Here is a 26,908-nt window from a genome sequence, read left to right as displayed (position 1 = left end):
TCAGCTAACAGAGAGTAGATTTTCTTCGTTGTCAGTAAAGCGTTTTTAGTAACGAACAAAACATTATGGCTAGGAAATTTTTAGATGGATATGACATAAAAACAAATTTAAGATGATGAAGATGTTATCATTTGAACGATATTGGTTTATGTAATGATTTGTATAGATAAGATGACCTGTCTAGATAAATTACATTCACCAATGAAAATGGCATGCGTCCAAAACAGGTGAAATCACAATAAGGAAGCGTTATTGATGTAAAAACTTTACCAAAATATGGCAACTACAGAACGACACAAATATACCGCAGCATATCTAAGGATTTTAACAGTATGCCTTCTCATATTTTTTGCAACATTTATTTTTGGACGAGATCATTCCACAGAAATTCCAGTAGATGTTAAAACCACGAAGGATACACCACTTACAGTAGAACGATGGCTTCAGCAGCAAAATCAACGTAAACTTAAGGATACCTTTGCTAAAGCAGGTATACATCCATATGTAATATGTAAATGGTGTGACAATTTGGCTGACACAAATTTTTATCGTTTTTACACATTGGTTTTTGTAAAGGAGAAAAAACAATCATTTGAAACACGCACAGTAGGATCCGCCTAATCAAATCATAAGCCAAAATTAAATTAAAGTTGTGGGCCGCCATGTCAACATTGTGACATCATGTTTTATATTTAAAAAAGGTTTTTTTTCATTGGAAATAGCGAAAGGAAGGAGCATGATTTCAGAGAAATTTTGTTATTTTATTTTATTTCTTAGATTCTTTCAGTGATTATCATTTCACATGTTTATGAACTTAAATGTTTGCTACTTCAATCAGTATCTAATAGAATGGTTTCTTGATGTTAATGATTTTATTTTCCATTGAATAATTTGATAAGATATACCGTGTTCCCAGTTAAAATCAGTGTATCTTTCTAATAAACAATTAGGTCAAAATATAAACAGCTAAAACCTATTGCCAAAACATTCAAAACAGTATATTTTCATGAGTTTATGTCATATAAACAATATTAAAAGAGCAGTTTAAGGAGGCAGTTGGCTACCCGTCGTCCGAGATTTCCCCAATGTTTTATAGCTGTCCAATATTTTTTCTATATATTAATCTTGTTTTTTAATTTTTGTTTCAAAAATGTCCAAAACCTATGTACACTTTTCATTTAAAGAATATACTTTTGGCCATGGTTTAAGATCATTATCTCAGTTCACTAAAATGTAGTTCTCAAAGTAAGGTTGGTCCCGTACCATTTTTCAACAACAAAACACGCTAATGGCGGAGTTGCCAATCTCTGTTGTATATGTCTCTGGATATACATGAAACTGGTGGCATTTCTTGATTAAAGCACTGTTAAAACTTAACAAGTTTGCATAGTCGATTATTTTCATTTAAATTGCTTTCGATTGAAAACTTGGAAAGTTTTTTTCATCAAATTTGGGGGTGATAAACATTGACAAGTGCCAGTTTTTTAATGATCGAGTTAACTTTCGAGTTAACTTTATCGAGCAATATGCATATAGTGAAGCCCAGGGATGGAGAAAATTATTTAGGCTTAGTACCCCTGCTTCAGCTCTCAGTTTTTACTGACATTCTAAAATATACACGCACATTTACCATTTAGCCTTGCTAACATCCTAGCGGATGTTGAGCAAACGATAAGTGCAAGCTGAACAGAATTTGGTGAGCGCTTATGAACGATGAGCGAATGCAAAGCGCAAACGAAGCACAAACACGAGCCCCAAGTGAACGGTGAACAATATGTGTAAGCTTAGTGAACGTAAGATGAATGATTTATTTGGAGTGCTTTGGGAGATATTCTTACATTGTATTTTGTCGGTAATCAGGAAAAAATAATAATTAAACTGGATGAATGCATTGTTATCAGCCTTAAATTAAGATTATCCTTGTTGTAATATTTCTTTTAAAATTACTCATAAACTGTTACACAGTACTGACTGACCTCCTGTACATTTACAGTGTATATATGAATAGTAATTGGGATGAGCATTTTATATGAATTATAAGTTACTGTTACAATTTGTTCATTTCCTGCTTCAGCAACTGGGCACTATGAGAAAAGTCATGGAAAATCATGGAAAAGATAAAAGAAGGAATAGATTTGATAATAAATTTGCATTAATCAAGAAGTACAACACTTATTCATCCACTGTTAACTTACATTGTAAGAAAAAAAAACAACCCAATTTTACATATATAATGGTATTGTTGAAGTCATAAAAGACCCAAAAACAAAACCCCAAAGAATTTGTTGTTGTTTTTACTGACTTGCTAAAGAATGTGTACTTTAAATTATATGAATAAAATTCTGATTAAAATGATTAAAACGCATGGTGAGCCTGACTTGCTAAAGAATGTGTACTTAAAATTCTACGAATAAAATTCTGATTAAAACGCATGGTGAGCACTATGTGGATGATGAGTGCAAACGGAGAGGAGCAGTGAACGCAAGTGACGCACAGTGAGTGCACCGTGAACACACAGAAAAATGGGGAAAGTAGAATGTTTCAGCATATTGTATGAACTTAATATAAGATACAATCATGATTTTGTATGTTTAGAAAGTGAATTACTGGAAAGAACGTAATATGAACTTGTATTAAGCTATTTTTGCGTTATGTTGCAGGTATTTTGGAAAAAGAGTTAATTTCACTGAGTATTAAGGACATAGAAACCATCAAAGAAGTGCCAGACATTGTTAAACAGGATCTAAAAGCTTCCATTACAGATGCCAAAGACACTGAGCGGTTTGTGATATGGTTGACTGCTCAGAGGCTGCCTCTCAATCTCATTCAAAGGTACGAGTACCAGTATGCTTGCTCTGCTGGAATGCTGTGGTTTTATTCTAACTTCTAGAGGGCTTAAATTTTTGAAGATTTAGCATCAATCACAGTTTCAAGGATATGTATATATGTGGCCAGAATTAATCTACTGTTCATATTGTGTCGATCGATCATTCAGTACTCGATTTTGTAGATTTTATAAATGATGAAACATTGATGGTGTGTTCCATATAGCATTTGATCAAGGATTAAAGATATGCAAGTTTACTAAATTTTTGGTTTTTTTTTCCTGAATAAGAAATAATTCTACTATTTTCACCTGTTAAAAATTAAAACACAGTAAAGAAAACATTAAAAAAAAATTTTTTACCTATGAGAAATTTATTTGAGAAATTCTCCTTGAATGTTAAATTTCAAATTACAACTACTGTGAGAGCTACAAATGTAGGTAACAGTTAAAAGGGAATGGTCATGATTTTGGTCAAAAATTATTTTCCCGATTTTTAATGTTTACAATGCTTCAGTAAGGCATTTTTAATAGGCAACCAAAGTTTAAGTGTTATTCGTTGAGTTATAAATGTGTTACAGAGCTTACAATTCTCTGCTATGTAAACAAAGCATTAGTTTACATTTTGAACGTTGAAGTGAAAACTCCAGTTTTAGACCGAAATGAATGTGGTAAACGTTAAGATCTGTTTGTTTATGCTTAAAATGAATAATATGATGGAAAAATCAGCTTGGAAAAAAACTTTTACCGGTATATTGAACTAATGTAAACAATAACAGGGCACGAGCCTTGTTTACATGATAAAGAATTGTGAGTCCTGTATCTTGCTTATAACTTCACTACTGGTTCTCCAATTTCATTTGGTCATTGGAAATGCATTCCTAAAGCATTGTAAATAATAAAAACAGGAAAATAGAATTTGACCAAAATCGTGACCATGTCCCTTTAACAGAGCAAATCGTAAAAATTTATACAACAAAATACTCTTCCACCACACCTGATATATAATTCAGTAGAGATTATGGAGATACCAAAAGATCAAAATGATCAAAAATACTGAAATCCACTAAAAATCTAGACAAGGACATGAAGGAAATTGTATCTTTTGTAAAACAAGCCTGAGGGCTTTGCATTAAGAAAACTTCGGTATTAAAAGCATGCACATTTTAATTGAACCAAGAGTTATCTATCATGACTATAGATATAGCTAGAAAATGAATTGCAGGTTATATGTAGTTTATGATAGGGGTATATAGAAATTCATGCCTATACAAAAAAAAGTTATGTATTGTGGAAAATTTATTTTACGATAAATCAACATGTGATTAAGACTTAAAATACTTACCAGTATTAAATTAGTTTTGATCTTTTTTGCCATTTAATTTAGATTTGAATAAATGGCTACTGGAATTGAATTTAAACCAGTTATAATTGCATGAAAATAAAGATGAAACAACACAGGGCTCATATTAGTACTATAAAAAAGTTTGGGACTTAAGTCACCCTCTTTATTCTTTCATTCATGATTATAGCTAATTTAATGCAATATACATAATAAGATAACAGTTTTGACTTGATTAAAAATAAGAGTTTAACTGTAAACAAATTAAATTAATCTTTTAATACGTAACAAAATAAACATTTTTAAACTTTTAATGTAAAGGGTAAAACCTACATATATTATGCATGTCATTCGTATGTTGCTGTACATTCCTAATTTTACACAACGATTCAGTTGTTTTCTAAGAAATAGCACACTATGTATAAAATCATGAGCACTGAACTTTTGCATTGATTTCACATATAGAATATAAAAAAATTTGAAGCAAGATTTTAGAATCTCTGAGAGGATTGAGTTTCTTGCAATTTTATGCGGATATAAATTAATTCCTTGCATTTATTTAGAAATTAATTTGCAGTACATGCATGATTATAATTGTATGATAAACTTAATGCATTAAGTTTATACTTCCATTTGAAGTAGACAAGTAGTCTAGAGTAGAATAGAAATTGAAGTGCACAATCATGAAAATAATGCAATCTATTGTGGTTATTGGTTAATTTACCATTATGATAATATTGTAATAATATCTGGTAATAGAGTTACAAATTATTTGTTGATTAATTTGTTTAATAATAATGCATTTATGTATTGAAATTTTTTTTCATTTTTTGACTGCAGGTTAACTCAAGAAGGGATAAATGATTTCAGTAAGCTGTCGCAGTTGCGTAATGCAGAGATTGCTGAGCTGTGTACATCATGCAGCATAGAAGATTTCCAGCAACTGAAACATTTGGTGAAGTCTGCCCAGAGTTTGACAGCTGACAGCTTGGATACCAGTGGTTGGTCTGGATGGTCCTGGTTTCTCTTTATTATTAAATTAGGTAAACTTTTAATACATGTCTATATGGAACACTGCGCGGGGGTGTTAAGGAAGCATATATGGGCAATTTGCTGTCTTATTTTGACTGTTGTATTCAGAATCGTGAAATTAAATAATTATTTTGAATAAGATCAAAAACTTAGTACTATCCTTTAAAATAGATGTCAGTGCAATAAAATCGGGTAGTGCATCACTGCAACATTGGTGCATTATCACGTGACAACTATAAATAGCTTATGTATATTCCTTAACATAAAATGAGATAGAACAACACTACCCCGCGGTTTCCAAAATAAAATAAACAAACCAAGTGAAGGCAAAACATCTCAATTTAATCAAAACCGCTGCTAGAATCCTATGGTTTTCCTTATTAAAAAGTTATTCATCCAGTTCTCGTAAAACCTTCCTAACTTTTATAAAGTTTGCACGGAAAACGGCCAATTGCATTTAAACAACACACAACATGGGATTCTAGCAGCACTTTTCAATTTAAGCATTGATCAAACTAACGATACGTATAAAATTTCAAGTTCAACATACACGGGGTAGTGTTGTTCTAGTTGGATTTTTATATCGTAAACAACGACAGAGGAAAGCCTGGCCGAGAAATAAAAGCAAATTTACATACCTTTTAGCGAATGATTGATAAAACTAACATGTCCCCAAGTATCCTTATGTTCAATTCTCAATAAATCACACTATAATACTTTATTAGAGTTCTTAAATTAGTTATATTTTGAATATGTTTACAATGCTTTCCGATCAAATTCACACGACATTCAACTTTTAGTCATGACATCATCAATGTGTAAATCTACGTAATACAAACTAATTTCTGGCAAAAATTGTCTTTGAGTATTTTTTATTTGTTTTTGTCTACGTTTCGTTGCTTATATATTTGAATATGTACATACCGGTAATAACTAAGATTTGTGATTTCATGGAACTACATGTAACTCAGATTCCATATGCTTCCTTAACACCCCCGCGTGTGGAAAGAATTGACATCTCACTTGCATGATTGCATGTTGTTTGTAGACCTTTAAATTCTGCCTTTTTGAAAGGTTTTTCCAAATATTCTAAATCTCAAGTCAGCTAGCATATAAGTGCCATTAAAAACTCTAAAAGTTAAAAATGAAAAAAATGGGGGTTCAGGACATGGGGGAGGGGGGGCAATATAGTGTTAATGCATATAATGTTTAGAAGTCTTCTTCTCTATTCTCACACATCTGTATGAAAAAATGACTTCATAATTATATTTACCAGGAAGTCCTCTACTAAAATTTTAAATTTCATGTCCCCTGGAGTATGGGTTTTCACTCTAGGGCTGGGCCAAAATGGATGTATAGGTGTTAATGCATATAATGTTTAAAAATTATCTTCTTTACTCCCACACACCTGAAAGGAAAACTGAATTCAATATTTTGTAGACCAGATCTTTAAGTTTTTCACCAAAATTATAGGTTTCGTAGTTCCTTTTGAAAGATTTCAGGCAGGGAGATGGTCGTCATTACAAATTTATAATTTTTCTTCTCCAGAATGTCGAAACCTAATTAAATGCATATATATGTGACTCCTCGACAAGTTTGTGTATGGGTTATATGCTACTCAGGTGATGTTAAGGCCAATTGGCCTCTTGTTACTAAACACTAGAGCAAAATTGTCTGAAAAAAAAATTAGCATTTCATTTTCAGTTTGATCATTGATTTATTCAAGCTATATAAATACGGTACTGTAGATCTTACTGTAGAATTTATTTTGTGAAAAAAATTTTGTTTATCGTACATCATTGTGTACCAATAAATACACCACAAACTTCTTATATTACATTTGTGTGTAGTACTATATCATTCTTCATTTCCATTCGAGGTTGATTTGTGTTTACTAGCTCTAGGCCGGAAGTCTCTATGTACATCTTTTATCAATAATTGATTAACACCCAGCGGTAACTGGGATCACAAATTGCAGTAATTCATCAAAGTCAATTTTTTGGTAAGGAATAGATTCGCCACCCACAAGGAGACCCACCGACTGTACAAACACCAATCCCACGTCCTGTCCCCCAGGACAGAAAAAGGAAAATGTTGATAATTACTGCATAAAAAAACAGCATTCTTTCTACTGCTATTGGTTAAAGATAAATAGTGGAGAGAAAAAAACCCCAGTTATTTCCAGAGAGCAAAAATATTGCATTTTATTTGAATTCCTACATTGAACATTTGTTGGGGTAAATTTTCCAATGTGTCATTACCACTCATATTCATTTATAATACCATCAGATATGGGTATATGCATGCCAGTACACCTGAATCCAAATTTAGACATACATATGCTGATCAGCTTTCAAGTCATTTCTTTTAGCTTCTTGCTTTATTGCAGAACACACACACACACACTACACATCTTTGTTTATCAAATGAATATTTTGTTTTTGTTTTGAGGGTAATTCGTCTATGTTATTATTTTGTGATCCGACCTTCCTGTAACATTGAAAGTATTCTATGTTAGTTTAAACAAAACTGATCTGTTCACAGAATTTTTTCAGACTTTTGTGAAGATCGATATCCAAATAACCTCTTAATGTTAAATCCTTTTTTTATCCTATTGGCTCGATCAGTCGAGCTAATTTAACTCTTAAGTTTACCTTTGCCAAAAGCAGAACTCTTTAAGATGGTCACCTAATCTTAGCAATATCTGGTTATCCTTTTGCTATAGGAGGATGTCTGTCACATATCTTAGATTAACTGATATTGATGGTTTGATACCAGTTAAATTAGTTTACTTATAAACATTTCATTTTTGGTTCATGGAAAACTGTATATTGGTTACTAGTTTATACATAAAAAAGAAACCATTCACATTTACTGGTACTGAATTATTATGTCTTTGCTGAAAGGCAATAAATAGTATATGAACCCGGCCATGTTAACTTTTTGTATATATATGTACTGGGACTAACTTGGTACATATTATAATGTTTGATGGCATCAATTACTACATGACTCAAGGTCATTTCAGAAATATTAACATCTGTAATTTTAATCAAATTTGCTATTATAATACATAGTATTAACAGTGATGAAATAATAAAGAAAAGCACATAAAGACTCATTTTTGAGTTTTTCCTCTGGTATTAAAATTTTGGAAAACAAAAACATTATTTGATACATCACTGAATTAAAGCATATTTAATTCAGAAAAGTAAGTGCAGATTTTATTTAAAGTCCCCTTAATATTAATAAGTCTAGTTTTTTCTTTCAATTTTTTTAGGGGGCAATGAAAAGGAGATAAGTTATGAATTATTTCAGCAAAATTGATTTTGAAATATTTATGCAGAAGTAAATACACACTTTCTAAAGGTGCTAATAAGCAGCTGCCGCTAGCAACATCTGCAGCAGTGAAGTATTGTTTAATCTGCTAATTTCGTATTGGGTCTAGCCCTGACACTATCTAATGGATCATACGTCAACGACTAGCTGCTGAGGATGGAAATCTCGGTATGATCACATGTACGGCACCTAGCCAGCTCTTTCCTCCAGATCACTTTCCTACCAGAAACTGGTAATCAATACACACATAGAGACTGAATCGACGGACCTGAGAGTCCATTTACCCCATTGTTGTGGTCAGAATACTCCTGAACTGTTGAAAATGTGCCCCATTTATTGGAATTGTAACTGTGATATATCATAATCTTAGTGCCATAAAAGGCCGGCTTGTTAATGCGTATATATATGTGGACATATGGACAGTTTTGAAGACACAGTTTGATGGCTGAGTTACATTTGGCTGCAAGCAAGCAGTCAGTATTGTGTTTTCTCTTCGTAATGGTTTACAATGAAAAATTAGGACATTCTTTTGGAAAGGTAATTTAAACCTGGTTTGTACCAGTAATTTCTTCTTTTTTGAGGGAGCAGGTTGAAGAAAGGGAGGGTTAGGAATACTTGTACTTCGTTTTTAAGTGTTGGTATATTATTTTGACTTTTTTCTCCATTTCATCACTTTTGTAAATATCTTGATCTTGTAATAATTAGATAATGTTACGTTACTGATTGACTGCTAATTTGTACTTCAGCACTCAAAGCTGCACCAAAAAATCAATTTTGTAATCCTTATAGAGTATTGCTCTCATCGGATATGATGAAGTGGTTTCTTAGAATCTCAATCTTTTCCATAGTTTTAGATGAATTACCGGTATAGTGATGTCTTTCTTTTACATATATTAGAAATTATAAGTACTTTTATTCTCTACTATTTTTCACTCTCCTCATATGTTGTTCCCCCGCCCCCCTTCCTCCCAAAAAATAAATAAATAAATAAAAAATGGGTAAATTTAGAAAGCCTGGAACCCTTCCGTCCTTTCATGTAAAATGAATCCAATTTATGGAGTATGCAAATTTTCTTTAGATGTACGGTACATGTTTGTATTAATCTAAATAATGGGAAATTTGCTACACTTGTTGATATAAGTAACTCTCTTTTTAAATCATATTTATCATATACATGTAGTATAAGGTTATAACATGTTGTAAGAGTGTAGAGAATGAGGGGCCATTTAGTTGACCCCTTGGTTTTTAACAATACATGTAATTGCAATGTATACCCAGTAGAGGGATGACAAATTGGACATTTCATCCTTTATTGCATCTATTACATGGTTTGACATTACAAAGCATTACAATATTTATTCAGGAAAGCCATGGTTGGGGATGCGACCTTGTTGTTGAGAAATCTCGAGAGGGTCGCTCTCAACAAACAAGACAGCTCTACCTAATTGCATTGCCCAATGTTCGTTCAATTAACCAAATTGTATTGCAAGCAATTCTCTTCCCAAAATAAGATACGCTAGAGGAAATAGAAGGAGTCGACATATTGGAATATCCATAGGCATTATTATGTACTTTAAAGTTTTAATCTTACATGAAATCTCACATCAGTGATGAATTAGTGAGAAATGTAAATTAATGAGAATGATATTAACAAGGTTTTCTTGGTGGCCAGAATCTCATAATAATGGATAACACTTCGTTTTGCCACAAATTGTAGATTGAAGAAAATTATTGTTTCCCTTTTCATTCATTCTGTATCTTTATTTCCTCCCATAGGAGATATAAAGCATTGAAGTACTTGATTTTAATATATGTAAAGATTATCCTGCAAGCAAAATTTGTGTATTAACAGTCAATCTCCATGGTCTCCAAGGGTTGGTAATACCTACCAGGTATATACATAAATATACAGCAGACTACAAGTGACTAGCAAATCATTAATATGGGTCTGACACAATAAATCATAAGTTCATATGTTGCAAATCTCACCTGACAAAAACTAATGTATGTTTTGAACATGTATTATATATTTATGATAATGCATTGTATTGATAATACATGTTACAATTAGAAATAAAATTAATATATTTTGTTGCAACAAGCCATCAAATCTGATGGAAGAATTTTTTTTTTAAAACTAGATTTTAAAAAAAAAATTTAAAGTGTTAAATAGCATTTAAATAATACTCTGTACTAATATGGTACTAGCTCACATGTTATTTGATGTAGCTGACAGATTTCATTATATTTTAGAATGCAGAATATCACTGAAACGGAATAAATTTTATGATAAAAAAAAAATCTGTGATACCATATGTGCTATAATTTTTGCATTTGATGAAAAAATATATATATATTTATTTAAATCACTAAAAAACTTATGTTAGTTTGTTTATTTCTAAAAGATATATGAACTAGTCTGTCCCCTATGAGTGGTCATTCCAAATTTCCTTTTCATATTAATTCTTTGATTAGTATTACGTACTACATATTATATTGTACCTCTGACCCTTGTAACGTTGCATGATATTGTTCTCATGTACATAAATACATATTCCATATACGTTTAAATAGTGTTTAGTGAATAGAAATGAACTTAAACTTTATTGAATAATTAATTCATTGATTAATTAATTTATTTAGTGTATTACTAATTGGAATTATATATTTTTTATACTTGTTTTTTGCCTTTTGTGTGAAAAAACTTTATTTATTAAAGTTTATTACTTGATTGCAGCTGCTGCTGATGCGTTTGTTATTTAATGTAAGGGCTAACAATTTTTTTCAGAAAAACAAGTTTTGTACATTTCATCACTGTACGCTTATGCTATATAAATAAGTATATGTTTTATATTATATAATTATAATGGAGCATTCCACCTCGACATTTTGTGATTTTTTGCTTGACCTTAATGAATTGTTCTCTCTTTTTAGTGCTGACACTTGGGTTAGGAATCGCCGTTCTGTGTGTGGTGATAGTCATGGATTGTATCCGGAACATTGCCCTGGATTTGAGGCACATCCGCATTCCAGGTGCGTCTGGCACAGTCACCTCTGTTCCGGCCTCTGGAGATGGGAAGAACTGGCTCTGGAAGCTGCTCTTCAACAACTCGGCCTTGTCCCTCGCTTCACAGTTCTGTGTGGTCAAGTGGCACTGGGAGGAACCCCAGGTCGTGGGAAATACCATGTCGTTCACTGTGAAGGTATGTGGGTATAAAGTCAGCCCTGCTGTGGTTAGGGTACATGCACTTGTGGATGCATTTGTTTTGACAATACTCCTGAGGAAATTTTTGATATACTGCATTATGATCATAGAAACCTTCTATTTCGATTTCCTGATTTGGTTGATCTTGTAATGATTTGAAAATATCTGACACCAACTCCCCCCCCCCCCCCCCCCCCACCTCATTATTTTCCAAAAGAGCTAACTTCCTATGTTCGAAGACATGCATTTTATAACCATTTATCATTCTTTATTAAAAAAAATCTTGAGTTTATGTGTTCCTTTTGGTTGCCTGTATATGTATTATATAATGTGCTTTTACATGCAACATTATTCTTACGTCATATGTTATCAAGTGGAGGCTGTAAAACAATGTTAGGCCTAGTCCAAAGATATGTGATTGTGCATTTTGGTACTGATTATAATTTGATTCCATTCTTGGCTCCAATCTTTGCCAATAATATGGTGTTTTTTATGTATATATAGCTGTTAATGTTACTGAGATAGAACTTCTTGCATTCAAGGAATAAATGGTTGTGTATATATAATGGCTTCTCTAAGTGTGCTTCTGCTGCTGCAGTTCTGTAGATTATGGTCTCCTAAGGACTGCATACAGATAAGTTCTGCCATTAATATTGCATCATTAAGATGGTTTTATGAATGACTGCACCTATCGTCTGGGATGTATATATATTGTTCTAACTTAAGTGTTTATCTTGGAGGCTATAAATGCTAGTGGTCCATGGAAGTTGCACATTTGCTTATGAAAACTTTTCTTGGAAGATGTCTTGCTTTGGCCAGTTATTGATGTTAAGATCTATATATCATACATTTGGTGGACTAAGTACGTTTTCTTGACATTTGTAAGTAAATGATGAGTTTATATGAATGCCATTTATTATCATCGTTAATAACATTACGAGTACCAGTAAAAAGTCATGATTATTATATGCAGAACAAAGTTCAGTAGTGTTGGCATTTGCATTAAGGATGTTTACCAATATGTTTTTAATATCAGTTATACTAGCTAGACTGTGAGAGAAAATCCTTTTAACAAAATTATTGAGAAAAGGAAGCTATGAAGGTGTACAAGATATCAGACTTAGTATTGATTTGTTATCTGGCTCGTTATAATTGCTATTTTTCCTGCATTATTAGTTTGGAGAATCTTTTTCGGTAACAGTGAAATCTTAGCTTTAGTTAATGTAATGGTTATTACGGCAGGTTTTAATGTTGCATTGATTTTTTTTCTGCCCAAGTCTTATTATGTCATTTGAGTGTGAAGCTGAAAATCATTGACAATTTAATTACTTCTAGATATTTTGAGGGTTTTTTTCCTCCAAACCAAGACTCTTTGAATGCTAGGCTGGAGGAAAAAAAACCCTGCAGGAGCAGATTTGATTATCGTGTGGAAAAGTAGCTTTTCCTTTTTTTTGATCAATATAAATGATATACCAGCATTCTACAAATAAGGGAATCTCATAGAAGTGCAGGCCTTAAGGGATTTTGATTTTCTTGTTGTGATTGTTTTGATGCGAACATCATGCATACAAATGGGTCTTTGTACAGACAAAATGTACACTATATGGCATTGATTAATTAATTTTTGAAAATTCTTTATTTTACGCAAGTACTTGATTCCTTGATTCTGCTATTTTGCATCAAAAGGCGAAAATATAAAATTGCGAACACAATTTTTTTTATTATATGATTTTATATACATAAAACTCACAATTGTCTGAAAAATTGAAGAGAGATTTTAAAATCTATGAGGACTGCTTCTCTCGATTTTACATGTACGGTATATTAATTCCTCACGTCTAATGAGGAATTTACAGTAGTTAACTGACTGACTATAATTGATTGACTGATCGTTGATTTTGTTCATATTGAGATTTGACCAGTAATAGTAATGGTAGTGATATAGACACCATTGATTTGCACTATGCATGGCATATATTAATCACTTAAAACTTTACTGTCCTACATGTTAACTTTTTAAAAGTAACAGATTTGAGGAGTTGATTTTTAGAGTGTCCTATTAAAGTCTTTTTCTCATAATGGCAAGCATTTAATGGACAAAGAGTCTAGCTGTTGACTTGCATGCATAAGATTTGTCATCTAAAATAGATTATCCAGGTTTTTAGCTCACCGAGACGAAATCAGGGGGAGCTTATGCTATACCCTCGGCGTCGGCGTCGGCGTCCGGACCTGGTTAAAGTTTTTGTTGCAGGTCCTGTATCTAAGCTATTACTTGTCCTTTCTTCACCAAACTTGCATGGATGATGCATATGGACCTACTTATGGACTTGAAAGTCTTGGATGCTGAATCTGAGTCCTAAATTTCAGATGCTGGAGGAGGTTAAGGTTGTTGGACCAGGTTAAAGTTTTTGTTGCAGGTGCCCTTTGACAGCAATATCTAAGTTACTGCTGGTCCATACCTCACCAAACTTGCATGGATGGTGTGTCTTATGATACTGATGCACCAGACAGGCTTGAGTGCTGAATCTGAGCTATAGGTTTCGGATGCTGGAGGAGGTTAAGGTTTTTGGACCAGGTTAAAGTTTTTGTTGCAGGTGCCCTTTGATAGCAATATCTAAGTTACTGCTGGTCCGTACTTCACCAAACTTGCATTGATGGTGTGTCTTATGATACTGATGCACCAGGCAGGCTTGAATGCTGAATCTGAGCTATAGGTTACAGATGCTGAAGGAGGTTAAGGTTTTTAGAGCTGGTTAAAGTTTTTAAAACAGGTGCCCTCTGATGATTATATCTTAGTTATTACTTGTCCTAACTTCACCAGACTTCCATGGATGGTGCGTCTTATGATACTGATGCACCTGGCAGGCTTGAATGCTGAGTCTGAGCCATAGGTTTCAGATGCTGGATATGGTTAAGTTTTTTTGAACAGGTCACATGTTTAATAGATAATAGTACTATTTCAAACTTGCATAGTTGATTAAACTGTAATATGAATGAATCACAGAGGAAGCTTCAGATGCAGAGCTTGATCTCCATTATGATGGATGCTAAAAAATATATCTTAGTTATTACAGGTCCTAACTTCACTAAACTTGAATGGATGGTGTGTCTTATGATACAGATGCACCTGACAGGCATGGATGTTGAATCTGAGCCATAAGTTGCGGATGCTGGAGCAGGTTAAGGTTTTAATTGCTAGTGCCCTCTGATGATGAAATCTTAGTTATTACTGGTCTGAACTTCACCAAACTTGCATGGAGATGCGTCTTATGTATACTGATGCACCCGACAGGTTTGAATGCTGAATCTTAGCCATAGGTTTCGGATGCTGGATGAGGTTTAGTTTTTTTGGAACAGGTCACATGTTTTATAGATGATAGCTTGTGTAGTTGATTTAACTATATTATAAATGAAATGCAGAGGTTGCTTCAGATGCAGAGCCTGATCTCCATTTATATCAAGGATGCTCAAGAAATCTCCTACCTCACTCAAACCTGCTCGATAGATAGATGTGTTTGTTGATAAATGATATAACATGATTCCTATGATATAGAATTGTATGGTATGAAACAATATTGTTTAATATGATACAATATAATATCATATGTAATATTATAAAAAGTTATATGATATGATATGATATTGTATCAATTTTTTTGATATTTTATATTATGATATTGTATCATGATATCGTTATGTATAGTATTGTATATTATGATATAATATTGTATAATATTATATTGTATTATTAATTTATTATTTTATCACATGATACTATTACATAAGATATTGCAAAATATAATATTGTATCCTATGACACAATATTGTATATTCTATAATATTGTATCATACGATATTGTATAATATGATATAAGTTTCTGTAATATAGAATTATATCACATGAAATTGTAAAATAAGATACTGTAATATTATATAATATTGTATCATACAATATTGTATAATATGATATTGGTTTATAATATGATATAATATCACATCACATGAAATTGTTTTGTATGATATTGTAAAATATATTATTGTATCATATGATACAATATGTATAATATGATAATGTATTATATAATATTTTACTATATCACTTAATATTGTATCATTTGATATGATACAATGTTGTACATATCAAATTATATTGTATCATTTGATACAATATCATATTATGTATAAAAAACGATACAGTATCATACAATATCATACTATTTTATACAATATAATATCATATGTTTCAATGTTATGATGTATTATGTAATATGATATTGTACTTTAATAGTATATTGTTTTATATATTATGATATTGTATTATGTGATCAAATACAATAATGTATAACACAACACAATGTCATATCATACGTTACAATATCATATCTCATCATTGTTTATTATGGTATTTTATTGTATTATATGATAATTGTTATAAATATGATAGGATGCAATATTTTATTTTATATTATTGTATTGATTAACATATGAACATATGATTATCATACAATTTTTTAACAGATGATATACGATATTGTGTCAAAACAGAATCCATGAATATCCAAGATCATAAAGTATGATTTTCATTGAATATGATAAAGGTGGTTTCATAAAGGTGAAGTCTCAGAAGGGTGATGTCTCGTCTCGGTGAGCTTTGTAATCTGTGTTTTACATTTATTTCATACACTGATTATTGTCATACAATGCACGCGGACATAATCATCCATTATTAATCAAAAATTTTGATTTTCTCTATCCCATAGATTTTTTGTAATTATATTTTTATGCTTGAAATTTTATTTTGATATTTGTTAATTCCTATTAAATGGAGAAATCTTAAGTCTGAAAATTTTCTTTCAGCTGTACAGAAAAAATGGGAAGCCTTATGTAACAACATCTACAAACTCAGTGAACGTTGTCATACAATTAAAGAATGAACAGGTGGCTTGTACAAAGCAGATTGATGCTGAAGATGCAGACCAAAACGCAATAAAGACTTCCTTCACAGTCCACAAATCTGGGTCATACAAAATCTCCATCATGGTGTCAGGGAGGCATGTCAAAGGCAGTCCCTTCACCAAGACATTTGAACCTGGTGAGAAATGTTCAAGGACTTGTCAATTTTCCTGGTTTTTGCAGATAACCATATTCCTCAAATACACATCCTCTACAAAAATAAATTTTGAAAGAGTTAGTTTTCTTACCGAAACTTAAAACCCGGGCATTCAGGAAATTACATCCCTAAATAAGCAATGAACCCACAATCCACAAAAAATGGCCCCTACGAATTTAAATGATTCTGCAGTATTCTTATATAATAAAAACAAACATTGTACCTGGCACTCAAGCAAGTCTAAATTTCTTTAGGTATTGAATAAGGATTGATTTCTTTGAACAAGCAGTTAAATAGTCTTAACAGCCAAGAATACATGTAAAATCCTCCTTTGCACATTATGATAGGTCCAATAGATGCTGGGAAGTCGGGGTTCACCAATTACTGCTCCACCATTGTGTGTAGTGCTGGGACCCCTTACCCACTCACTATAGAAACCCAGGACTCCTTTGGGAACCCAGCTGTGTACAAAGCGGACCAGAACAGCTACTTTAAAATCAAAGTCATAGAGGTAAGAAATCAGTATCAATATTGCTGTAAAATAGGGTTTTTATTTATTTAAAAAAGAGATTGCTTTCTCATTCCTTTGCACTGGACTTCTGAATGCACATACCAAAAGAAAGCAGAAACTTTGAAGGGAATAAAATTTTGTTGATTTGTGATCTGAAATAGTTAGAAAAGGAGTACAGATTTGGCATAACTTGATTATGAGGTCAAAGATATGTGTACATTTATATTCTGCTGTGCTTGCAGCTTTTGACTTTTACAGTGACTCTATTAAGAACTATTAGTCTTTGAATTGTCATTTAATATATTTGATGGCTAAGATTTTTTAAATATGAGGGGTTTTAAATCCTTGATATGCATTTAATATGTATCCCTGTTTGGAAATAAAACATTTGGCATGAAATCAAGTTCTTTGACTAGCTAAGCACTCAAGTGCAATAAGGATTTTTTTCTTGCCTTTCATAGACAGAAAACAGTACGAGATATTTTCCTGCTACGCAGATGATTTATAACCCTGACAAGAAGCATCTCACAATGCACATTAAAATGGAGCAGGAGGGCCATTACCAAGCCACCGTTAGCTACGGTGACGCCAAACTCAAGAACGGGGAGTTCAGCATCTTGGTTATAAATGGTGATTATCTGTACCAATTTACATAAAAGGGATTGGTATTCATTCTGAAACTCCCTATGATTCTTGAAGTATTTTATGGTTTCACCTTAGAAAAAAATATTCTTGGAATATTTTTTAAACTTTATTTCCATTACAAGAACTTATGCTTCCTGGAACTTTAGAGTCATGTCATGTTATAAGTGATCTTCCCAACATTAATTATTATACAATGTTATTTTTACCGCCACATGTATGCATTTGGCAGTATGAGGCATGTATTTTATCTCCATACACTAGCTGGTACTTCCTAAAATTTATGTCAAATCAAATTAACCTAAATGTCTTTTGAGTAGGCCATGCATTTTAACTGTATCAAGACCTTGAGATTACATAAATGGTTTTGCAAGGATCTGGGGTTCAGAAGGATTGTTGAACTTAGGTTTTAAGCCTCAAATTATCACAATATCCTTTTACATCATTAAATATATTTTGCAGACAACATTCAATATACATGCACATAACTATATATAATCATTCATTTGACATCTCAAATTTATTGATTTTCAAACAGCAATATTCATGGCAACTTAATTCTTTGGTGAGGGGTAAAGACAATATGAAAGAGTGTAGTCATTGCCCCCTGAACCCATTTAAAATGATACAACTCCAATTTGGTAGTTGTACATGTATATAGGTTAACTGAAGAGAGGATAGTTTGATTATGACTATGCAATTTCAAACCATTCAAATACTAGCTGTAAAAATTTTTTTTTTGCTTATCAATAGCTCTCTATTCAACCAACATCTTTTGTTTCCATTTTAACCATGATTAACATTTGTTTTGATCTGTTTAACATCAATAAATGCAATGTACTATAAGGTGTGGCTGAAAAAGCATGTGATAATGCAGTGGCAATTTTAATTACCGCGGTACTGAAATATGATTTTTTTAAAATTAGATGATGACATGACCCATGTTAACAAAAACTTGTCCAAAAAGCAGCGAAACATTTGGTACGAGGCTCGCCTATTGTCCGGGAATGGGGATAGTGGTGAAAAGGCCAAGAAGGTGTATGTCTACATATCACCAAAGGTATGGCCAGAAAGTGACTTTGAATGTACTATAAAGTTAACCAAATCTAATATGCTTGAAAGAAATATCTACAATGCTTTCAATTACCTCTCAGTCTTTTTTAATTGGCACCGCATATTTTAATAAAACTAGTCAATGAACCAGTAACAAAAATTTATCATATTTAGGCACTTTAACATAAGTAATTTGCTTAATCAATTATACTAATACATGTTCATGTATAAACATGGGTTAACAGTACCCTAATCTATCAGGTATTTGCTATCTCTAATTGTTGTTTAAGACAATTTTTTCTTTATTCCAGCAATTAACATTAAAAGAATATTATCTAAAAGTCATTGGAAAGAAGTTGTTTACCTGGAGAGTTTGTCCGGGAACAAAGGTAAATTTCTGTCCTCAGACTGTGGACCAGCGGTTATTATTTCATTGACAATTAATTTGTTTTTTATAGATATCAAACTAGATACCTCTCTATCCTACCCTAAGACAATAGAGTTATTTTATTTTGGGGTGGGAGGGGGGGGTTATATATAAGGAAACCAACTTGACTTGTAAAGCTTCAAAAAATCTTGACTGGCAAAGTTCAGATACACTGATCATCAAGTTAATTAAGTTCCTTTCTGAGTTTCCAAGATGCTACCAAGATCAGTGTAGTTAGTTTGATTTTTATTGAATTGTGTGCTTTCTTATACCTGAATGTGTTGTTGATTTTCAGTTTTACTTCAATGGCTACAACTCTCGCTACGACGCTCCAGTCATGACGATATACGACTGTTCGCAACCTCATGTAACACTCGCAGCCAAAGACCGAAATATCATTGCAGCTACCTTCACCTCATTTATGCAAAGAAATATAGGTACTTAATGTGAATCCTGTAGATTCCTTATTAAACGCCTGTAATTATTGTAAAATCACGAGAAGCATTCCTAGCAGATTTAATAATCTCGCTATTATCTTTCGAAAGTTGAGAACCATTAGAAATTACAATAAAAAGTCCATACCAGGTATTCACAATTTTTATGGTCTCACCATTGAATACAAAAATGGCAGGATCAGGGAATTGATTACATGCATGAAATAAGAAATCTACAGTACAGAAAAGATTTACAATGTACAGTGTATATAGCTAATGTTTACTTGTAACGTTTTACTGTATTATTTGATGGATGAATAGGAAAACATTGTTTGATTTGTGATTCGAAAAGGTGGATCTGAGACATTCCAAGACAAGCAAACATACTTCTGTCAGGAAGTTAGAAAATTCCAAAAGAGTTCCACCACTATCTTAAAAATTGACAGATCTCAACTCTTATACAGTGTAAGTGGCTTCGTTAATTCAATTCATCAATCATATTTCATTAACTACAAATATGACTTTATCTTATATTGAACAATTAAAGATTTAGTTATCAGGATGCAAGATGATACATGAAAGCATTACATGCACATAAATTTGAACCTACGTTGTGTATTTAAAAGCTTTATATTACCCACAGTTGCCTCAGAGTTAGAAAAGAAATGGTTTCATTTGTATTGTAGTCATATAGAGCCACAAAAAGCTTTGATTCCAGCGACTGGTTCAAGTCTTTCCAAATCTGCTTCACAGGGGAACAAGGTAATATTTCTAAGGAGAAAATTTCATTCATTGTTTGTTTAGCTAAAGCTTATAATAGGGCGTTGGCAGACTCACTAATCTTTAAAAGTTTTTTATATGTAAAATAATGTGTATAAAAAAACTTCAATATGAATTCTAGGGCTTGACTGGGGTGGACTTAGAAGAGAGTGGTTTGAACTGCTTTGTACAGAGTTATTTGATCCTGCCAACTCAGATTTTTTCCACCGGTTTACCAGTGATACTCAAGGACTTGTAAGTGCTTTTTCTTTATAGCAGTATGATCGAATTCTAGTTGTATCACGCCGATTTGATTTGCTGAAAAAATAAGTTTGTATCATATAAAGAATGTTGTCTACATCTCAATAAGACTAATGTCATAAAATTATCATTCTACTTGACATTACTTTCGATTTTTGAACAATTTGAGGTCAATTTAACGGTCAAACAGATTTATTTGTCTTTAATAATGCTTAGGACAACAAATTCCTGAGTAACTTGTAAGGAATGAGTTCAATAGGACAATAAACTGATTTTTGCAGTTTTTGCTTTAAGTAGCAAAGATATAGTATTAAACACCGTCTTTTATACATACATGTATATTGATAATGTGGATATGGGTTTGAGCCTTCTTTATTTCTTTAGCTTGTCTTTTAAGTAAGGTTTTTTCTTTTCCAGGTACATCCAAATGGGAAGAGGGATGTCATGTCAAAATTGCGGTATTTTGAATTTGCAGGAAAAATTGTTGGAAAATGCCTTTTTGACTCTGCCAAAGGAAGTGGTTATAGACAGCTAGTCAAAGCCAAATTCTCCAGATCGTTTCTGGCCCAGTTGATTGGACTACAAGTGAATTATAAGGTACCTATACATCCCACATACATGTAGTTGATTGCAATGATTTTGAAGTAAATCTGGAATTGTGTTTGAATTTAGTGCTACTGACTTAATAATTAATTTGCTTATAGTATTTTGAAATGGATGATCCCGAACTGTACAAAACAAAGGTCAAGTACATCATAGAAAATGACATTGAGGAAATGGACTTGACCTTTTCAGAGGAAGAATACTCACCTGAAGGTCATCTCGTAAAGGTATATTCTTAAATAAATTTTATGACCCATTATTTGAAAATCATCTTCAAGTGAGATGTACATTTTGAGAAAAAGGAGGAAATACATGTGGGATCTCATGGCAGAAATTTATATATCTTTATTCATAGGTGGTAGACCTTGTACCAAATGGATCAAAGATGCCAGTTACCAATGACAACAAACTCCACTATTTGAATTGCTTAGCTCAGTATCGATTGGTCAGTTCCTGTAGAGAGGAAGTAGAAGCCTTCCTGAAGGGACTGAATTTATTGATACCAGACAATTTACTCAGTATATTTGATGAAAATGAATTAGAGGTAAAATGTAGCATACATATTCATGGTTTTGGGGGTTTGTTTGTATAAAAGCTTCATTAAGTTGTTACATTGCTAATTTTATGATTTAATTATTTTTAAATTGATTGAATTACTCTTGTCAATTTTTAAGAGACTATTTAAAGGCATAGTACATTAAGACATTGGAAATATAATTTAACACTTGTATATGTATAATTGAAGTAATCCTGAGTTAAAAGTATATAAGACTGAGATTTACTTTAAAAAAAAATTAGAAAAAAATTCATTCCTATTTTTTTCTGAAACAGCTGTACATGTACATTAAGATGGTAACCAATACAGTGCCTGTATATGTATAGAAGTAAATGTGTTATTATTTACACCAAAGGTCATACACATGTAGTATATCAGAGGAACACTTTCTCCATGGGTTGCTTGTTGAAAGCTATGGTTTAAATTAGTATTGTTAACAAGGATAGTTGATTGTTTACAATTATAAATTGGTAAAGTGTTAACATTTATAAATTTTCTATTCAATAGCTTTTGATGTGTGGAACTGGAAAGTATAGTGTATCTGATTTCAAAGCCCATGCTGTGATAGATGGAACCTCATACTCATTCTTTAAGGTATAATGATTCTGTATACATGTACTAGTATGCTTGATACCAGTAATTGATCTTGAAAATGTGATGCTTGGGGTATAAGGTCTCTTACAGAAGCTTGTTATTTTGTTAAATTCTTTTTATTCTTTAATGAAAAGATACCTTTTGACAGATAACATTCAAATTATGTTTATCAATGCCTAAACAGTAGATTTACAGTTAGGATAATGACCTAGTATTAACTCTGGTTTTGTTTCTTTGTTTTTGTATGTACAGGTGTTGGACTGGTTTTGGACGGTAGTGGACAGTTTCACGGAGGAACAGATGGCCCGCCTGCTCCAGTTCACCACCGGATGTTCCCAACTTCCTGCCGGAGGATTCGCCGACCTCAACCCTAAATTCCAGATCTCATTCTCACCCACCTATAATACTTTACCCACGGCACATACATGGTAGGTCATTATCTGTTAACGATCCTCCACACATTTGGGAATTATTTTGCATACTAGACCAAACTTATGTGTTTCTTAATGATATGAATTTCTAGCATGCATTTGACTTGAAAATAATAAAAAACGGGTTCATATTTTTAGCTCACCTAAGCTGAAAGCTCAAGTGAGCTATTCTGATCACATTTTGTCTGTTGATTGTCTGTCTGTCTGACTGTCTGTAAACTTTTCACATTTTCAACATCTTCTCAAGAACCACTGGGCCAATTTTAATCAAACTTGGCACAAAGCATCCTTAGACTAAATCTTCTTCTCACGAACCATAAGACCAGGAAAGCTGAAACTTGTGTGAAAGCATCCTCAGGTAGTGTAGATTCAAAGTTGTGAAAATCATGACCCTCGGGGGTAGGGTGGGGCCACAATACAAATATATAACAAAGGAATATATAGAGTAAATCTTTAAAAATCTTCTTCTCAGAAACTAATCAGCCAGCAAAGCTGAAACTTGTATGGAAGCATTCTCAGGTAGTGTAGATTCAAAGTCAAATTGAAAATCATGACCCCCGGGGTTAGGGTGGGGCCACAATGGGGGGGGTCGAAGTTTTACATAGGAATATATAGAGTAAATCTCAGAAACTAATCAGCCAGGAAAGTTGAAACTTGTATGGAAGCATCCTCAGGTAGTGTAGATTCAAAGTTGTGAAAATCATGACCCCCAGGGGTAGGGTGGGGCCACAATGGGGGGTCGAAGTTTAACATATGAATATATAGAGTAAATCTTTAAAAATCTTCTTATCAGAAACTAATTAGCCAGCAAAACTGAAACTTGTGTGGAAGCATCCTCAGGTAGTGTAGATTCAAAGTTGTGAAAATCATGACCCCCGGGGGTAGGGTGGGGCCACAATGGGGGGGGGGGTCAAAGTTTAACAAAGGAATATATATAGAGTAAATCTTTAAAAATCTTTTTCTCAGAAACTAATCAGCCAGATGATTCTTTATAATTGTTAAGACTTTGGCCCAAGGACAATTCTTTGGCCTCACAAGAAGGTTCAGAGTTTGATGTAGGTTTATATCCCATATATATACTATTGTTAAGGATCTTTTTGAGAACTGCTATACTCAACATGTGATATGACTATAAAATCATCCTGTTAGAAAAGTGATTATAAACATAAGAATATCAGGGGGGGGGATGGATTTTATTTATACAGGATCTACATGAATTATTGTACATTGTCCAGTTAGTTTGTATTGTGACTCCATTAAGCTGATTTTATCATACCTATTGTTCCTCAGGTGAGCGATGTGGCCCATGGGCCTCTTGTTTTAAAAAAAGTTACCCTTAACTTCTAAAACTACATTAATACTAATGATAAAAAGCAAGTTTCTGGTTTCAACTTGGAACTGTTGGTTAATATTTTAAAGCTTTACTCAAAAACCTAGTTTAATGAGAATATATAAAAACAGTTTAAACATGAGATTTAAATTTATTTTAAAAAATTGTCTATCATACACTTGTAAATCATCAACAAAACAATACATAAAAATTAGCCTCTAAGTCAGTTTACAAAATGATATTTGTGGTAATTATTTACATTTAAAGAATTGATGTTTACATGTTAACAAAAAAGTGGCGTTAAAAGGGAAATTAAAACATGTTTACTATAACTTCAATTTTCTGTTTTCAGTTTTAACCAGTTATGTTTACCTGACTATGACTCTATGGAGAGCCTACACAGATCCATTCTAATAGCTATAAACGAGGGATTCCAAGGCTTTGGACTTGTGTAACCCACCTGATGTATCGCCCCATTCCCCCCCCTGTAACACATTTCTCAGCCATTACAATGCAACTGTCAGTTTTCTTTCTGTGGTTCATCACTTTCTCTTTGTATTTGTTTTTTTAAATTTGTAAAAATCCTTTCAATTCATCATTTTTTACTCTTGACACAATTTATGTTAATGTTTAATATAATTTCAATTAGTACTGTGGTATTTGTCTACCAACACTTGATATTTATGACTTTTCCTCACAAGCAATTTTCAGTTTTGCTTGAGTGAAGCTTCCATTTTGTATATATAATTATATATTTATACTTCTAAAAAGGATCTGGCCTCTACATCACCAACTTTCCTCAAGTCAATACTTAGTGTCAAGTCTGAGTGTTAACCTCAAATTTATGCACTTTCCTTTTAAGGATTGAGTTGAGAAATGAGTTGAGTGATTTGAAAAATTTTGTGACGGTGGGGCCAGATCTTGTTTTATTGCAATGAAAAATTTTGTTAGAATTTGAATTTTTTTTTTTACTTTATATCGGGAAGATGAGTTCCAAATGTGCAATTGTAGATTATTTCACTGCAATGTAATAGTAATATAATAATGTATATAGGTGTCACTTAATCTGTTATATATTTTACACAAACAAGACTTGACTGCAAAGACAATGACATGAACATTTTAGTGAATTGGTGCAGTGTATATATACTGGGTAAAAGTTAACAGAGGAAATATATTTATTTACAAAGTTGTTTTCAATTATATGTACACATATTTGTAAGGTTTCTGACTTTTTTTTCTTACATAGAAATGGATGATGAGGTTCAACATACAGGACATGTAATGTACATGTATAATTATGTATTTACTCATTTTGGAAAAAGGGAAATGAAGCCAAGGGTAACCTGACTGTTTACGAGAATTAAGTGACCTTTTTACTGTCAGTATACCGGTATTCAATAAGCATCACACATATGGAAGTTATTTTGATGACAGAAATTTAACTAATATGTTATGCACCATTATTCACAAGCAGTAGGACATATTTGATATAGATGTTGCCTAAAACATCAGAAAAAACATGCAATTTTTTTTAATACAGGGTTTATAAATTGTATAGTTAATAAATTTTTTTTTGATTTTTTCTTTCAAGTCCATCAATATTTTTGCAGAACCTATCATATTTGAAGAGATGTATGTATGTGTTTAATCCTATCTTTTCTTTTTTTAGGTTACATGACCTAATATTTGTTATAATAAGTGGTATCTATAATGAAACTTTTATAAATAATAAAATTAATGTGAAGATAAGTTGTTTATTGAGTGTAGTTGTGGTATTTTTTGGACGAAATGGACACCGATTTTATGTGAAATCACATGCTTATTTATGAATCAAGTGAACACAGTGAGATTTATATTTTTTGACGTTAGTCTTACTATGACGTAGGCAACGTCCTTTATACGATATGAAATATTTTTTTAGCCAATCAGAAAGCGTGTTACACAACCAGAATATTAAATTTTCAGAAAAGAAAACCAAGGAAAACAATATAAAAATAAATGCAAAACTAATTTATTCTGGTATAGGCAGTAAAATTACAATATCGTTTCTTTTCCTATTGTTTCCTGTAAGAGAATGCAACAATAAATCCAATAAGTTATAACTACGTAATGATAATATATACTTTTTTAAAAATCATTGAAAATTTACTATCATTGAATTGAAAAATAAGAAAATCTTAGGTTCATCTGGCTTTGTACGATAGGTAAGATTATTTTTTTTTTACTTAAACGTCTAAATAAATAACAATGATGCGTGATGAATCAAGAAGATGTAGTTGATATATGTAATTCTCGCCTTCCTTAATGTATCCTTTACTTCTTGCCAAACCACTCGATATCCCAGAGAGCTTCATTACTGGAAGCCAGGGAGATAATAATTATGATGACTGAAAATAAGAGAAATATAAACAATGGTATTATATTAAGTATCTCTCTCTTTCTCTCTCTATCT

General features: G+C 32.3%; 1 protein-coding gene across 1 annotated transcript; it reads left to right on the top strand.

Moving 5' to 3' along the window:
* Positions 1–108: 108 nt before the first annotated feature.
* On the top strand, positions 109–26,205 carry LOC128176018 (apoptosis-resistant E3 ubiquitin protein ligase 1-like). The gene is made up of 19 exons (XM_052841988.1): positions 109–490; positions 2,661–2,832; positions 5,007–5,209; positions 11,472–11,740; positions 16,600–16,834; positions 17,200–17,363; positions 17,825–17,993; positions 18,932–19,065; positions 19,370–19,447; positions 19,781–19,922; positions 20,272–20,384; positions 20,606–20,681; positions 20,821–20,933; positions 21,357–21,536; positions 21,644–21,769; positions 21,898–22,086; positions 22,606–22,692; positions 22,945–23,120; positions 24,806–26,205. Exons 1-19 carry the CDS (start codon positions 277–279, stop codon positions 24,906–24,908), a joined length of 2,943 nt encoding a protein of 980 aa, XP_052697948.1. The 5' UTR covers positions 109–276; the 3' UTR covers positions 24,909–26,205.
* The last annotated feature ends 703 nt before the right edge of the window (positions 26,206–26,908 follow it).

This window comes from Crassostrea angulata, chromosome 3 (genome assembly GCF_025612915.1).
Source record: "Crassostrea angulata isolate pt1a10 chromosome 3, ASM2561291v2, whole genome shotgun sequence".
NCBI classification, from domain to species: domain Eukaryota; kingdom Metazoa; phylum Mollusca; class Bivalvia; order Ostreida; family Ostreidae; genus Magallana; species Magallana angulata.
The sequence above is the reverse complement of the archived record's forward strand: the minus strand, read 5'-3'. Positions and strand labels throughout refer to the sequence as shown.

Coding starts and splice junctions, on each gene's coding strand:
- LOC128176018 (XM_052841988.1), top strand. CDS start 277: ATGGCAACTACAGAACGACACAAATATACCGCAGCATATCTAAGGATT. Junction 2,833..5,006: donor CCTCTCAATCTCATTCAAAG/GTACGAGTACCA, acceptor TTTTGACTGCAG/GTTAACTCAAGAAGGGATAA. Junction 20,934..21,356: donor CCAGTGATACTCAAGGACTT/GTAAGTGCTTTT, acceptor TTTCTTTTCCAG/GTACATCCAAATGGGAAGAG.